At 37.8% G+C, this 16,679-nt stretch overlaps 2 protein-coding genes across 2 annotated transcripts in view; one reads left to right on the top strand and one right to left on the bottom strand.

Moving 5' to 3' along the window:
• Positions 1-3,017: 3,017 nt before the first annotated feature.
• mtnr1al (melatonin receptor type 1A like) lies at positions 3,018-11,649 on the top strand. Its single transcript, XM_026918264.3, has 2 exons — positions 3,018-3,824; positions 8,668-11,649. Exons 1-2 carry the CDS (start codon positions 3,572-3,574, stop codon positions 9,435-9,437), a joined length of 1,023 nt encoding a protein of 340 aa, XP_026774065.3. The 5' UTR covers positions 3,018-3,571; the 3' UTR covers positions 9,438-11,649.
• Positions 11,650-13,194: 1,545 nt separating this feature from the next.
• Positions 13,195-16,679, bottom strand: part of slc36a1 (solute carrier family 36 member 1) — a 36,411-nt gene continuing 32,926 nt past the window's right edge. Inside the window, exon 12 of the mRNA XM_026917440.3 lies at positions 13,195-15,278. Coding sequence (XP_026773241.3) covers positions 15,010-15,278 — 269 coding nt within the window. The 3' untranslated portion in view covers positions 13,195-15,009. The remainder of the gene's footprint in view (positions 15,279-16,679) is intronic.

Below are 16,679 nucleotides of genomic sequence, written 5' to 3' on the forward strand. Positions count from 1 at the left end.
GGTGTACAGGTGTTCCTAATAAAGTGTTCAGTGAGTGTATATTTTTCTGTTTTCATCTCAAACCATTTTCTTTTCACCTCACTTAATTCACATCTAATTCACCTTTTCTGTAATTTGGCTCCAGATTTTGGCCCTTAATATATTTTTCATTGGCATATACATGAGTCAAAATGACTTTCACTTCTACCTCAGAGAAAGTCTGTTTTTTTTTGCTCATCACTTTACCTATGTGAGCTTTGCCTTTTATGGAGTTTTTTGAGTGTCAACAAATTCAATTCAGCTGTGCCAATCAACTGTCTGGTAATTTAAAAGTGATTTTATTAACATATAACATATTCATTAACATATACACTTGAGTATGGAGAAACTCTGTGTTTCCAAGACTTTTGTAAATCCAGCAGAAATTTTTGCTTCTGTTTGGTTTACCAATATATTTACACACAAATATTTACACACAACTTTACTAAAAGACTGACAATTTAGGCCCATTGTCACAAAGCAGCTTTACACTAATGTAGATGTAGATTTAGAAGCCAGTGGTGACGGCTATAAGGAAAAACTGTCTGAGACAACATGAGGAAGAAACCTTGAGTGGAACCAGTTCCTTCTGGTTGACACAATCATTATTCTTCTACAATGGTATACTATAAAGTCAATCAGCACTAAGTGTGTTAAAAGGATGTTCAGTATGAGCAAATGAGCAAAAATGTTTTGGGGGAGGGGAACCATGTGGGATCATCCATTGCAGCAGAAAGCACAAATGCAGCCACAAGTGCAGAAGCCCCAAGCAGAAGTAGACCATCCGGTTGAATAAGAAATAAACAACTTTAACCAGTAAAAAAAAAAAACACTACCACCATTGTTTTTCTTCTAGATTTTACCTCATTTTCTCCTAGCTTTAGTCACTGTCAACTCCCACTAGCTATTCCTCCCCTACTGCATAACAGCTACTCTTTTAGGTGATTGAGGGCTAACATATGCATCTTCTCAGACACACAAAGCCAGCTACCACATCCTTTCGAACTGCTGATCACGCAATATCAGCTGCTGAACATACTTGGAGGAAAGTGCTAACTGCCCGCTTCCACAGCCATGAGCTCACAGGAGGGTTAATGTTGCTCTGATTGACAGGGAAGAGAGAAACACCATCCCAAACAACACAGCCAGTTTTGCTCCCTTGTACTCACAGCCAAGTCAGGAGATTGCAAGCTTGAATCCCACCAGGCACTTCACTTCACTCAGGAGCCCCACTGACTCCATCTTTAACATTAAGAAATTATACCTTGAATTACATTTCAACTCTATTCCATTCCACAGCCAGAATAATGTTTGACAAGCTTCTAATTTAATTTATTTCATTTCATTCATTCTGTCAGTACAGTCATGCAGCAGTTGTTGCAGTAAACGGTATGCAGTGCAGCTCATCAAGTAGACTCAGTGACCTTTGGCATAATTGTGAGTCACTCCAAGGTCATATGCCACATTAAAGCACAACATCTCTCTCCAGCACCTGACCTGCCTCTCAGGGCTTTATAATAAACTCTGTTACTGAACTCTGAGAGTGAAAAATCTGATCTGTCTGAGATTCAGTTTACAAGTAAAATTCTAAAGCAAGGTGACAAGGACAAACTACAACAGTAACATAGAAAAATATGAAAATAACATAAATCATACATGAATGCAAATGTAAACTTAATTTACATTTTAAGTTAAACTAAATAATTTCTTATTTTAATTGTACATGGCTATATAGTATGTTGTTTCCAGGTGTTTATAACATATACCATTTTCTTCTGGTCAGGGTGAAGCAGCCTCATTTTGCATTTCACTAAAGAAGATGTCTCTCTCTCTCTCTCTCTCTCTCTCTTAACCTCTCGCTCTCTCTCACTGCACCTGCAATCCCAATGCAAAATGTGATGGTGTTCAGCCACATCTGGACTCTCAATGCAAGCTGTATTCCTTGTGCATTGCTTTGCATCCATTAGCATTCTGTTTAAATAAGTGGTCATGGTTATCAATGCAACCCTGACCCCAGATCATGATGGAGTGGTGCACAACCTTGTGTACTCACTCATCTGACTGCACCTGTCCTGGATTATAATGCAGAAGGCAAATGGCATCTGTTAATGGCATTAGAGGAAAGGGAGCTTGATTTTCGTTGGAATGCTTTTATTTGGAGATGGAATTTACAGGGAAATGCTCACACAGCTCTATATGATGGGTTTCATGGTGTTAAATTCAGCAGTCTAGTACTATGTGTATGGTACTATCTGGGGCACCAGTTAGACTCTCTGACACATTAATGCACTGTTCTCCATCTCTATCCTCTGCCTGGGTGTTCCCTTAGACCCCCTCCATTTCACACCCTTGAAATCAACAAGAAGTCAAGACGGAAGGGTTGAAATGACTGGTCTTTATAAATCTTTATCAAAATCATGATTTCAGTCTCTCACACATAGCCTCATGCCTGTGCACATACGTGTACCATCAAGATGATGCTCAAGTGCTTTTGTGTGCCTATATCCATCCATCTTGTATATGTAATTGATAACTAAGATAAACATTGAATTGCTATAAAATTGCATAGTGGAATAAAGACCTCTCTGAGAGGTCTCTGAACCACTTATTTCAAGGGTGGCACTGCAGGAACTAGATATTTTTTCGTGGTATACCATATATTTACTTATAATTACCAATATACTGTTTAATCAGTTCATATATAAATGTAAAGCAGCAGTTGTCAATTGCACACTCTGTGTCTAACCACTAGGTGTGTATCCAGTAGTGCATAGTACATTGAAGTAGATGTAAATATTAAATGGTAGGTGTGATTTTCCGTGCACAAACTGCTTATTTAGGTAGGTGCTGCAGGCTGGCATTGCGAGCACGTGCATTATTGGAAGAGTGCGAGTGAGGGGAACTTGCATTACAGGGAGGCTGAGCGGTGAGAGCGCGAGAGCAACACTCAGCGCGCGCACCATCAGCAGCGACTGAGATGGAGCGCGGGCAGCACGTGCGGACACATGGAGCAGACACGCAGAAACCATGACATCTGTTGCTTTTTTCCTGACTCTGATCTGAAATTCTGCAAAAAAAATCCAGCGTTTTGTTAAACACCCTGTCGTGAATGGAAAGCGCGCGGAAGCCCTGAATGAGCAGCACGGCACTTCTGCCAGACTGATGAAGTAAATTAAGTGCACGAGTAACACACTGAACAGTTGCAATCCGTTCACAGCACAGTGGTCTTAAAGAAACTGTAAAGACGATACATGACATCCTTCTCAATAATGACTCTAAAGTGGACATGCACTGTAACTCCTTCGAGCTTCGTGAAATGTTTGGAAATTTTGCAGTTGCAAACTTGCTTGTGGATTAAACAGCTCATCAGTGCTGCTCTTACCGCAGAGATCTCTCTGAATGAGTTTTTCCTGTAGTGACATGACACACGTGGCTTCATGGCTTCAGTGTTCCGGGGCTGTTACAGCTGTGCGCCGCGTGCGCTTTCTGGAGCGCAGTGAGGCGCGCGCGCTGTCCGAGGCCGGTCCCGAGCGGTGCCGCGAGCTCGCCCTGAATGTGCCCGGGGCGCGGAGGGCTGTGGCGCGTGCTGCCGTCCGGGTGCTCGCAGCATGAAGTGAGGATGGTGGAGGAGACAGCCGCCCCTCTCAGGAACGCTTCGTCCTCCCGTGGAAACGACGAGAGTCTCTCCTTCCCCTGGAGGCTCACTCTACTGGCCAGCGTGCTCATCACCACTATAGTCGTAGACGTCCTGGGCAACCTGTTGGTCATAGTGTCGGTTTTCAGAAACAGGAAACTCAGGAAAACAGGTAGTTTATTTGTTTTTCTTTAATTTTTTTACATTTGCTTATTCCATATTTATTCTGCAAATGAGTTATTAATATCAGAAATCAGATTGTTTTCTAAATAATGACCTATGAATAATCTTAGAAAACATGCTTTCATGCTATACCACAGATTCCCATCCATGGTGCCGGAGGACCCCCTCGTCTTGCATAATCAGCTAATTATCAGCTCTTCCTGACTTGAAGTGGGTGTGTTAGAGAAGGGAAATCACTAAAATGTGCAGGACAAGGGGGCAGTCCTAGCCCAAGGTTGGGAACCTGTGCACTATCCAATCCTAAGGAAATGTGTGACTGAAACTGTTACAGATTTCTCATGGGGTCTGTTCAATTTTGTATGAATTTGGAAACTTTCCCCTCAGTATGAATTTGGAAACTTTCCCCTTATGTTTCTAGTATTTTGGCTGTGAATATAATATAAAATATTTACCCATTTCTTGCTTTATATTTTTTGCCTATTGGAGGAAATGTCTTACTATTCTGAAGACTTGTTTAGGGGTCCAAGCACTGAAGGTGCTGGAACATTATTGTAATTGATAGGATTCTTTTCTCTTTCTTTCTTTCTTTCTTTCTTTCTTCTTCCTTGAAACGATTTGTGCAGAGCTGAAAGTGAGATGGGCCCGATCAGCCTAATGGTGGTGCTATAGAGCAGGGTTTTACATGTTGACCCAAATCTCATGAAGTCCTACAAACATTTTTTCCCACTGATTGCTTGGGTCTTCCCAAACAAAATGGCCTCAAGAAACATCTAGCTCAACCCACTCAGATTTTTGCTAGTTTGAACTACTCCTAGGATATTTTGGCCAATCTTTACAATCTTAATATCAAAATTCTCAGGAGACTGTGAAACTCAATAATGATCAAAAATATGTTGACATTTATAAGCAATATGGCCACCCTATGTCTATTACTTCTAAGGTGGTGGACAAACAGCTCTAACTCATGATTGCTTGCATGGATTCACACAAAACTTGAAAGGCGTATGCAGGACAAGTATCTGAGATCATATGCACTATTTGGGGTGTGGTCATACATAGGAGGTGGAGCTAAGGCCAGGGTATTTCTCAAAGATTTCTCAAGGTTTTTTCTCAAAAACCGACCAAGGTGAAATTTTGTACCATATGTGCTAATCTGTAAGGGGATTTTCATTATAATCTAATTATTGAAAAAAAAAAAACATGACCACCATTGGCCTATCAGATTTCAGCAGGCATTTAACAACATTCCCATTATGTTATCATCACAAACCTTAAATAGGGAGGTTCAGGGAATGTCCTACAAGTAACTGATGCAATCTCACTCACATTGGCCACAGGCGGGGTGCTATTCATATTCATAGGGGTCAGAGTTAAGTTCAAGTAGCTGTTTTCAGAAACCAAAAGTCCAACTGAGCTGAAATTTGATATGCAGCATTGATCTGCTAAGCTGTAACTGGATTTTTAATCATCAATGAATTACATCAAAAACATGGCCACCTTCAGCCAATCAACTTTCCGCAGGCATTTTACACAACTAGCATTTTGCTATTATCATAAAACTTGTGTGGTCTCTTTATTGTTCTACGTATTTTGGCAAGAACTGGCCACTGGGGGGAACTATTTGCAAGGAGTGCTTGTACCCTGTAGATCGCCACTTGCAGCTAAATTTGTACTTGTATTTCTTTTTGGATTTCTTAACAGAAATCCAATTTTTTTTTTCCATCTTCAGTTTTTGGAATGTTTTAAAACTTCAGAATTCCAAATATCCTTGAAGCATTCCCTTTTATTTGGATGTACAGTTTTTATTCTTTATTCAGTCCCAAAACTGATCTTGGGGAATATCAGCAACTCCTGAGCTGTTACATTAAACATTGATACTATGGAGACTAGGTCTATAAATAGAGTGATCAGAATTACAGAAGGTGCTGTGGACAGCACTGTTTGTTCTTCAGAATATTCTCACACAGTCCTGCAATCAATACAATAATCCAGGTTGACCTTTACAATTGTGTGCATGTACAGTTAAAATCTATGACTGACTAGTACAGTAACCTTGGATTTCTTGCTCCTTGAACAAATTGTAAAATAGATTTTAAACATCTGGTTTCAATTTACTGTCTACAATGAGAAAACCTGTTTAGTGTGAGATGGTTCCAACCTCTCCATCAATTTCCACCAAATCGATTGACAACAAATGAGTTTATCGATATTCTTACCCTTTCGTTAGTGCATTGCAAGTACAAAAGGATTCTCTATACATTCACTGGCCACTTTATTAGGAACACTGTACTAATACTGGGTAGGACCCCCACTTTGTTCTCAGAACAGCACCACCAGCATGAAATGTTGAAACAACAGGTTGGGTCAGAAGGTTGGGTCGATGGATTCTTGACAACAAATTCTGACCCTGCCAGTTGCATGTCCAGGTTTCATGGGCTTGTGTCCACTGTAGCCTCATGACTTTTTACATTATGCTGCTGCCACATGATTGGCTGATAGTATAATTGTATGAATTATATTGTATATTGGGATTCATTCATGCAATTGTACTCATTCATGTTGTATACCTGCTCATTCATGCAGTTGTTCAGCCAATCATGTGGCAGCAGCGTAATGCATAAAATCATGCAGCTTCATTATTTCAGAAACAGCTGGTCTCCTGGGATTTTCCTGCAAACTTGTCTCTAGAGGTTACACAGAATGGTGAGGAAAAAAAAGAAACATCCAGTAAGAGGTCAGAGGAGAATGGCCAGACTGGGGCGAGCTGGGAAGGCTATGGTAACTTAAATTACCATTCTTTACAACCATAGTGAGCAGAAAATCATCTCAGAACGCACAGGAGGCCGTTTTCCCCCAGACGACTTGCCTTGCATTTCATTTGAAAGCTGCAGCATCTTTTTATGCCTGACTCTCGGCATTTAGAACTTCAATAACGATATATGTATAGCTTTGTTAGTTCCTAAACCTGTTAGTCATATAGCTGAACTAAGACACTCACTCTCATCTCTTCATGTGGAGATTGGACAAACTGCTTAGATGACTATACCTCAAAATGTACAGGCCTAAAACACATCATGTTCTGTTTCAGATCATGTTCTATTTCAATCTAGTGATGTAGTCCATGTAGCAGTCCATCAGGCTTATAATGAAGGATTAACCGTGGCATGGCTAGATGTAAAATATATAGTCAGTAATTCTGAAAATTCAAAGCATGTCCTCCACTGCCACAAATGCAAAAAAGTAAATTATGCCTATATTTTCTTTTTAAATAGGCAACAGGAGCAATACTAGTCTAAGAATGACGAATGGATTTTTTTTAATGGAAAAAGTTTTAATTGACATGAAACACTATGAGATCTAGGGGAACGGGCTCAGCAAGAAAAAAGATATTGAATTTGAGAGTATATTGCAGTCATTAGTGAGTCAGTGATGGTTTTTAGATCTTCTCTTAATTGATTTTCCTGCAATTTTGTAGTGTTGATAGCTCACCTGAGGCAGCCAGTTCCCTCCTGATTGCTCAGCTGGATGCAGACTGGTCCAGTACTGTGTGGGGAAGCTGTTTCTAAAAGCACCATTTTGCTACTTGAGCTGATTTGAGTCACTTTAAATTGTATGGTGTTGAAACATCTGTAATTTCTGTAGCCTGTTCAAGGTCTAATCCAGAGATGTACGAATAGCCACTAGTTTCCCTGGATCCTTCTGCAGGCAATCTGATTTATTTATAGAGCCAGAATCAAAATCTCTTTTATTGACATGGCAATTCATACATACCCAATAAACAACAAATAGTAAAGTTATATATGCCTGTGGCACATACATAAATATAGAGTGGGTGTTGTCTTAGTTAAGAGACGAGGGTAGGCTGAATGAGGCAGAGGTAATGGTAATGGGATTAAAACAGTCCTCTAAGCCCCTATTTTTTGTTATTATAAGCACAGACTTCGAATATGATTTTTTTTTTTAAAATATGGTAGTTAACTAATTAAACTGGTGTAGGCTAGCCTTCCCAAAATTAACTTGGGATTATTTGTTTAATAACATGCTATGTCTATGCAGTGTTATTGAGCACGATAGATGTCTTTGGCACTTGGTCTAATAAGTCAGCACACCTTGTTAAAATTTATTGATTTTATAATATTTTTTTATTGTGTTAATGGGTAATTGGAACTAGAACCTATACACTTAAAGGAAACCTACACCCTGTCATTAAATATGTTAATATTGAAATATTTGTGATGTGCTGCACTGGCATCACAGGCGGATACCACTAGCGCAGTTACAATGGCATTTAATAGGAGAATAATTTCAGTGATCTTAAACATAAGGCACAATGATCAGGTTTCAGTGTAAGCTCTAGTGTTTTCTCCTGCACTCCAGTGTTAGTGAACTACAAAATGACAAGCACAATGATATTGATAGCAGTATTAGCATAAAAGGTGAAGCTTTGGAACCTGATCTGTTTGAGCAGCGTGTATAGATGAGGAGTTGAGACAGGAGTCTGAACAGACTAAAGGATTAAAGCGCTGCTGCATCTCTGCATCAGTCTCAGCAAAGGCTAAATTCCAGTGGTGTCACTATCAGCAGGTAGTCGAACAGAAGTGTGGATAGGGTAGGGAACCTGAAGTAGGGAAAATTAAATAGACCTACATGTTGAAAAAAGACATTTGAACAAAAAAGTCAAATCAGATTTTCATTACAAAAGAAATTTTGGGTGCCACTGAAGAGCACATGTTAATTATAAATATTAATATGCAAATTGATCAGAGTGGATTTTTTATTTTAACAAAGAAGATATGGATGAATTTACAACTGTTTCCTTTTTCCCTCCCTAGGAAATGCCTTTGTGGTGAGTTTGGCTGTAGCAGATCTTGTAGTTGCCATCTACCCATACCCAATGGTCTTAACTGCTATCTTCAACAATGGCTGGATTGCAGGAAACATCCACTGCCAAATCAGTGGCTTCCTGATGGGGCTCAGTGTCATCGGCTCCATCTTTAACATCACAGGCATCGCCATCAACCGCTACTGTTACATCTGCCACAGCATTAACTATGACAAAATCTTCTCCAAAAAGAACACTGTGTGCTACGTGGTGCTTGTGTGGGTCTTCACCATCCTGGCCATCACGCCCAACTGGTTCGTGGAGTCTTTGCAGTACGACGCACGTGTCTATTCGTGCACATTTGCCCAGTCGGTCAGCTCCCTCTACACCATCATGGTGGTGGTGGTACACTTCATCCTGCCCATCAGCATTGTCACCTACTGCTACCTGCGCATCTGGATCCTCGTCATCCAGGTGCGCAAACGCGTCAAGCCCGACAACCGGCTCAAGATCAAGCCACATGACTTTCGCAACTTCCTCACCATGTTTGTGGTGTTTGTGCTGTTTGCTGTGTGCTGGGCGCCTCTGAACTTCATTGGCCTGGCAGTGGCCATCCAGCCCTCGCTGGGCCAGGCTATTCCTGTGTGGCTCTTCACAGCCAGCTACTTTATGGCTTACTTCAACAGCTGCTTGAACGCAGTTATCTACGGCGTACTCAACAACAATTTTCGAAAGGAGTACAAAAGAATTGTGCTCTGTCTTTTTAATTTGCATTGTTAAAGTTTTTTTTTTAATTTTATTTTTTTTTACAAAGAGGAGACGCGCACTGTGAATTTACTAGCATACAAACCATACTCACCCAGACAGAGATGGACTGTTTGTTTTGCATAGGCTCATGGCAAAATGTTTTCCATATCTTTAAAAATTACTTGGACAGAGACTCAGTCATGTATCTTTGAATATATTATGTACAGTAAGCTTAGGTTTGCACTGGATAAGCAACATATGATTCAAATGCCCATTTAAATATAGTTAAATTAATGCATGAAATAACCCATCCTAATGATGAATGATGGTGTCATCTGTGAGAAATGGCAGCTGCATCTCCAAATGACAGTTTTAGTTAGCATACTGTCTCACTTAATTAATCTCGACTTCAAAAATTGACAGCTTGAAGACTGGGATTCCAAACAGAGAACACACGTTTCCAAACAGAGAGTGGCTTCAATCAAATAAATGTTCCATAATTTGACTATAGTTATTCAAATGATTTTTAAAGGACCCAAAAATAATATGTAACAATACTAAAACTTTTATTTGATGATAAAGATCCATTTTTTAGTTTATAAAAAATAAATAAATAAATAAATTAAGCAGACTTAACATTTATGGTTGTCAGAAGTCTTTTCTCTCAGAATGATTAAACAAATCCTCTCAGAAATCTTTCAGATGAGCAAAGCGTGGTGTGTGGGAGACTTTTTACCCCACATCCACCCACTCCTGCAGAAAGCGTGGCCAATCCTGCCCGTTCCTGAAGTTGTTATTTTTTGTTTGTACACATCTACAATATTTTAATGAACTTAGTTAGTTCTATTTACCAAAAATTAACAAAAGAGTAATTTAAACTTCAGTAACCCTGTCCAGGATAAAGCATTTACTAAAGATGAATGACTGAACGCAGTAAACCCATCTGGAACACCTTGCAACATCCAATACACTCTGTTCATTAATATGTCAGTGAATACACCTTTCTTTGTCTCACCAGCTTCATATCTAACTGCCGGCCCACACATGCATGAGAATAAAAACCACCTGCTCCTGTGACTTTTTTGTTGGGTGCCACCTGTTGCATACATTTAGCCCCCACCTTTCACTCCTCTGTCTCTTTTCTCAAGAAGAGAGCATATTTTACAACTTATTCATGACCTATCTCTCTTGACATCTAATCAAGCAATATTCCGCATCTCTGATCAAATCCATCTGCATTGTTCATCTATCTGGTTCACATGTCAGGCTGGTCTCAGGTCAACCTAAACCTATGAAAACACACACATTTTAAAGTCAGAGCTGATTAACAGGACTTTCAGACCAAAGGCAAAAGATTATTGCAGCCATTGTAGGCATAAAGACTACAATTCATCAAGATTAAAGTCATTATAGACATATTACATATCAGACAAGAGAGAAAGTCAGGACTTGAGTTTTATTCAATGATGCATTTATACATAACATTGAGGATGGCGAATATTATAGTAGGGATTTAATATGTTTTCTTACTGTATGAACACTTTGTTAAAGGAACTTTGAAGACTTTAATTCCTCAATTTGAGATAGGATTGTATGCTTTATCTGTAACAATCTTTTATTTACGTTTAAAAATGGTCATAATGAGCTCTTAAAATAGTGTCATGAATGTGTATCAGTCAGCAAGCAAAATTCCCAAAAGCCAATAAGTAGTGAGTTAAGTTAAGTGAGTTTTTCTCCATAAGAAATACAAATATTCTGTGTTTTGAAATGCATAAGCAATGATGAATTATTCTGCATGTCCTTGGTCTTTAATCCTTTTCCTACCTAAATGGACACTGCGTACACTTTGGTGTGTGTGTGAGAGAGAGAAACAAGATTGATGCAGTTACAGAAACTTACAAAGCACTATTTCACTCTCCATCCTTTGCACATGTCTTTATAGTGAAGTGTTTAAAAAGAATTGAGAATCATATTTGTATGTAAGTAATGTCACTTACAGATGTCTGCAGTGTCTATATGTCAGTGACCTCAGTTAAAATGTTAAATAAAGTAAATGGCTATCACTGTGCAATGTTATAATATGCATATTACCTCAGTGTGAAATGTTAATTTGTCACATATAGACACACATCAAGACTTTAACTGAATGTGTAATTTTAGAATGGTACATTGTTGTTTTTTTCTGCAATGAAAACGTAAGATAACTGGTTTTACTGCCAGTTATTATCAACCAGTTATTATTTATTTTAGCCTGAAAACCAACTACTGAGCAAAGAAAAAAATGCAAAAAATGCAGCAAATTCTCATCAAAAAGTTTCTGTATGTTTTGACAGGAACAATTCGGAAGGCATTTCTAAGGTTACATGGGGCCTTTCTGTCATCAGTGCTCCAGGCCAATGCTATTCTGTTAGAGCAGGTGTAGCACACAGAAATAAGCAAATCTCTGACATGACATCTCATGTCAGTGGAGGATCCCTTGGGTGGCAGATTTACACCTCGGGAAAAAGGTGGGAAAAATTCTGAAGTAGCGAGAAAGCTGTAGATCATATATACAGCTAAGGCAGCTAACATATATAACCCCAGTGACTGAAGAGGCATATCCAATTATCTAAACACAAATTAGCAATTGAGGCTTGAGTTCTCAAAGGCGTTATGGTGCAAAGTCTAGAGAATCATTTCTCTGCCATGCCTTTCTACCATATAACCATGAATATTGCACCTGCAAGGTGAAAGTGGATACAGTTGTACTGCTGAGCAACTAATGACCTCCACTACAATCATCCTTCACACAGAGATTTAGCATTACACGCCGACAGACGCACTTAGTGCAGGACAGCTCCGTATAGATGAGGGGAAATACAGCAGCGTCCAAAAGTCTGTTTTTATTTAATAATTAATATGAAGTATTTAGTATTAAATACTAAGTAAGGAATAAAACACAACAAGGCATGTTGTTATAGTAAAACAATCCATGGGAAGGTGGTGAGGGTGATTATTCTCCTATAACAGCACATCCCGAAATCTTTTACTCCTCTTATACTACAGCAATTTGCTGACCATTTTAAAATTTTAATCTATTAATTAAAAAGGAATAAATTCATAAGAGTTTATTACTACATTTAACTTGTAAATTTAATTTAGGAATGTCCATGAGACATTTCTGTTATCACTTACATTATAGCAACTACAAACATTGTTTTCCTCATCCTGTCTTTTTACCTATCTTAATATTAAAACTATTAAAAATATTAAACTTTTATATTCATCATTTCAATGATTATACATTTTTTATGTTAAATAGTATGTTATCTTTAAGAACCTTAAGACAATGGTGCATATTATACTACATACTGACTACACTTGTAGAAGAAGAAAAAATGTTTGGTGGGGTTTTTTTTTTCCTGTGAAAATAAAAATGTGATTTTTTTTTTGGTTGATTTTTGTGATCTTCTGAAAATGCTCCCTAATGGGAAGTTTTTTGTTTTTTTTTAATAGCAGGTCATATCAGTGGTGGCTTGGGTCAGTTGGAGTTCGCCTTCTATCATATCAGTGTACAATAAGGGTAGAACAGATCTGACATGCAATTTCTCAGGTATGATTTTATATATTCCAGTGGATCATGAACAGTGTTTGCATTACAGCACAGTACAGCAGTGGTGCTGAAATGTTATTAACATACTGGTTTAATTCACTATATACAGATATGTTACTAACAGAATCAAGGACCTTGCCCTTTACAAAAAAAAAAATGTATAAATACTTACATTAAAAAAATCCAAGCAGAGAAGTGTTGTATATTTGTAATGCTTTATCATCAGATAAACATTTGTCATCAATAATAAAATAATATTAATCCACTTCATCTGTTGGACATTTTTACCAAAACTGAATCAGAACAGATTGAAGTCACATAATAACCCAGTTATCATGCATCACAGGAGACTGGAATTATATATCACGTGTGTAACTGGAGCTCACTAACAGCACTTCACTACCTATCTGGAGTTGCTGACACTGTTGTAGCTAGTAAACCTGAACACAGGCCTCTACTAAGCACGACATTCAGACACAGCAGACTTCATTCCAGTATCTGGAGTATCGTGGTATTGTCATGCACACAATGATCTCGAACACAGTGCGTTCACTTGCGGCTTTCAGTATTTACAGACAGTAGACAGTATTTGACAGCATCTAAAGAGATATGATGCAGTAAAACCAAACTATCTTGATTTTAAATTTCATCTTACACATTTAGACATAAGCTTTACATGGTTTTATATGTTTTTATGAAACCATAACACTAATTATTTATTCATGATAAACTATTAAGTTTACATTTATCTAGAATGAAGTTTTGTGAATACGAATCCCACAAAACAGCATTAATATATTAAAAATAAACAAACAGTACAGTGGTGCAATAAAAAAGTACAGCAAAACTTGTAAAACAATATTTCTTTTTTTTTTTGTTTGGCACTGACATTGCATGATCAGGAACAGGAAACAGAAAAAGACTATAATGACCTGTAAGGTTTCTCTTCAGGAAAACAGGAAGCTCACTATATCATAATCACTCAAAACGATGTTTACTCTTTCATGTTATATTATTATATAGCGTGCTTGTTTGTAGGAAAAGAAAAAAAAACAAATCTATACAACACATTTTTTTTATAAAATCATCTAAAAAACTTTCCAAGTCAGGTGTGAAGAATCTTTTTTCCTTATCAGTCTTGACTTATCTTTTAAAAAGGAAATTATAACACTGGTAATGATTGGTTTGTTAAAACCAAAAAAAGTTTTAAAAAAAGAGTTAAAAAAACACATTAAAAAATTAATAGATTTTTCCAGCTAATAATGTTTCTAACCATTTTACCTTGTAGTATACTGGCAAAAAAAAAATCCCTGCAAGTAAATAATAAGAATGTTATACAACAAAGCAATTTGGTGCTAATATAATAACTGATGTAAAAACTGATGTTCAATGTAATCATTGAACAAAACAGAAAACATACAGTGAACTTAAAAAGGACATTTCGCTAATATAAAAACATGCCAATGGCTATAAATGGTTAAACGTGACCATTTTAAACAGCACTTTGCATGAAATGATAAAATCTAGCTCAATATTATTCCTCCGGATTTCAGTTTGGATAATTATTCTTAATGAGAAACATACTATAGCAATGAGCAATAAAATTAACATTCAGATTGGATTTAATGGTCTTGAGCACGTTGTAACTTGTGACCTGATCACATAAAAATCTTGTGAACTAAATGAAATAAAAGAAACGTATAAAAAAAACCAAAATAAATAATACCCCAAGGTTAAAACAATGGTATTTCTATGACATTGGCTGTAACTAGTCCATAATAATTCATAAACTTCATCTTTGTGGTTTGTACATATTCCAGTTTTGGAGAATATTCAAATATGAACCACTTAAAGTGCTTCAAGGTGAATTCAAGATGAATAGCTTCACTGTAATAAAGCTGAGGTATTATTTCAACCCAAAATTACCTCAAGTATAAGTTACATTAAAATCAGTGGGCCGTGCAGATAAGAAATGGCCCAACCAGTCTACAAACTATCTGTTTAATAGGACTGTCACCAAAAGACCTGAAAGGCGTCAATGTGCTTAGAATGACTGCGGTGGATGATCTCCACGATGGAGATGTAGGTCCCGGCTACAAAGCCTACCAGGCCCAAAAAGCTGATGACAATGTTCTTAATTAGCACCCAGGCTGAATATCCCTCTGTGTGGAAGGTGAGGATCTGCAGCAGAGGAGGAAATATGAGTGCTAGAGCACTACTGCTGATTGAACCTACCAATGAGATGACCAGGTCCAGCTCTGGAATCAGAATAGCCAATACACCTGCAGAAAAAAATGAAGGCAAGGAAGTTATTTTCTCATACTGATGACAACATGATCTGTTTGATTGCAAAGCAGGGGTTTTTGTCCAGTGAACTCATTATAAGGGCTCAAAATTCTTGTGACCCCAACAAATAATTCCTAGTGGGAAATAGTAGAAATTATATGCCTACTATTTTAAAAATTCACAGCGCATTATTCTGAATCCACAGAATTTTTATTTTAGATTGATATTAATCTTAAAAATATATATAAAAAAACACATAAAAGACAAATCACATTTAATGGTTATACACCAAAGAGGGAAAGACAGCACATGGATTATTTATATTTACACATTTTACAATGCTCTTATTGATCACAGTGTGCAAGAGTCCATAACAGCAGGCAGTCTGCACTCACTGAATTTAATTTGATCTGGGGCACACAGCGGCCCTGTATCCCATAAGGGCAAGCAAATGGTTAGGTTCATCAGGCTACAGACTGAAATATCTCTGATGTGCTGTTTAGATTATGAGTGTACAAATATAGCAAATAAAGCATGAATAATATATTTTGTAGTGCGTCTAATTAGAAACAAGGACTGTACCACAAAAAATATGCCTTTTTTTTATAGCTGCTCTGTGCACTACGGTGTAAAGGTCACTTTAGTAAACATGACAGAATATCGGACGTACTGCTGTGCGAGTCTGTTGTAAAATGAAAGGGCTACAAACTAATAAAATGTTAATAATAATAATAATAATAATAATAATAATAATAATATGAACACGCAAATAACTTCTATATGCATTACAACTGCATTACAAATAAAAGGTTGGTAAAAATCCCCAGAGTTGAGGACCTATGTTATAAAAGTTTGTGGGAGCAATGAATAGTAGCCAATAGCAACCTAACAGGCGTAATGCTGATAGCTGAATGCTTTTCATGTCTGATGTATCTTCATCAACTACTACTGAGGCTGGAGGAAGCACGAACACGTAGCTTTGCTCACAAAAATAATCTGCTCTATGGTCATGCTGCTCTTCTTTGATGAGTTCTTCTTTTGCCCATTAGAAAACCAGCAGCAAATCTTCAAATACTCATTTCTTGCCCTCCGCACTGAAACACGCATAGCTGCTTAGCGCCTTGCTTCCAGTTATAACCTGCTGTTGGAGTGCCTGTAAAAAGACCTGTTGTGCAAACCTGACACATTTAGAGCAACTGATGAAAGACAGGGGGATGGAAGGGTGCCCTTTTATTTGACATACAGGAAGCCACCCTAAGGCCAAATAATCAAATGTAGCAGGCAGCTTTAGGGTTCTGGTGGTGTAAGAAAATCATGAGGCCCTTGGGCTCAGAAAAAAGGAATGGGAAAATGCTCTGCCGGATCAGGGTATCGACCACATTGAAAACTTGTCCACA

This window comes from Pangasianodon hypophthalmus, chromosome 7 (assembly GCF_027358585.1).
Source record: "Pangasianodon hypophthalmus isolate fPanHyp1 chromosome 7, fPanHyp1.pri, whole genome shotgun sequence".
In the NCBI taxonomy this organism is placed as follows: domain Eukaryota; kingdom Metazoa; phylum Chordata; class Actinopteri; order Siluriformes; family Pangasiidae; genus Pangasianodon; species Pangasianodon hypophthalmus.

Excerpts from the sequence above, each read along its gene's own strand:
- mtnr1al (XM_026918264.3), top strand. The coding sequence starts at position 3,572 with ATGTGCCCGGGGCGCGGAGGGCTGTGGCGCGTGCTGCCGTCCGGGTGC. Across the intron at positions 3,825-8,667 it reads CAGGAAACTCAGGAAAACAG|GAAATGCCTTTGTGGTGAGT; the intron begins GTAGTTTATTTG and ends TTCCCTCCCTAG.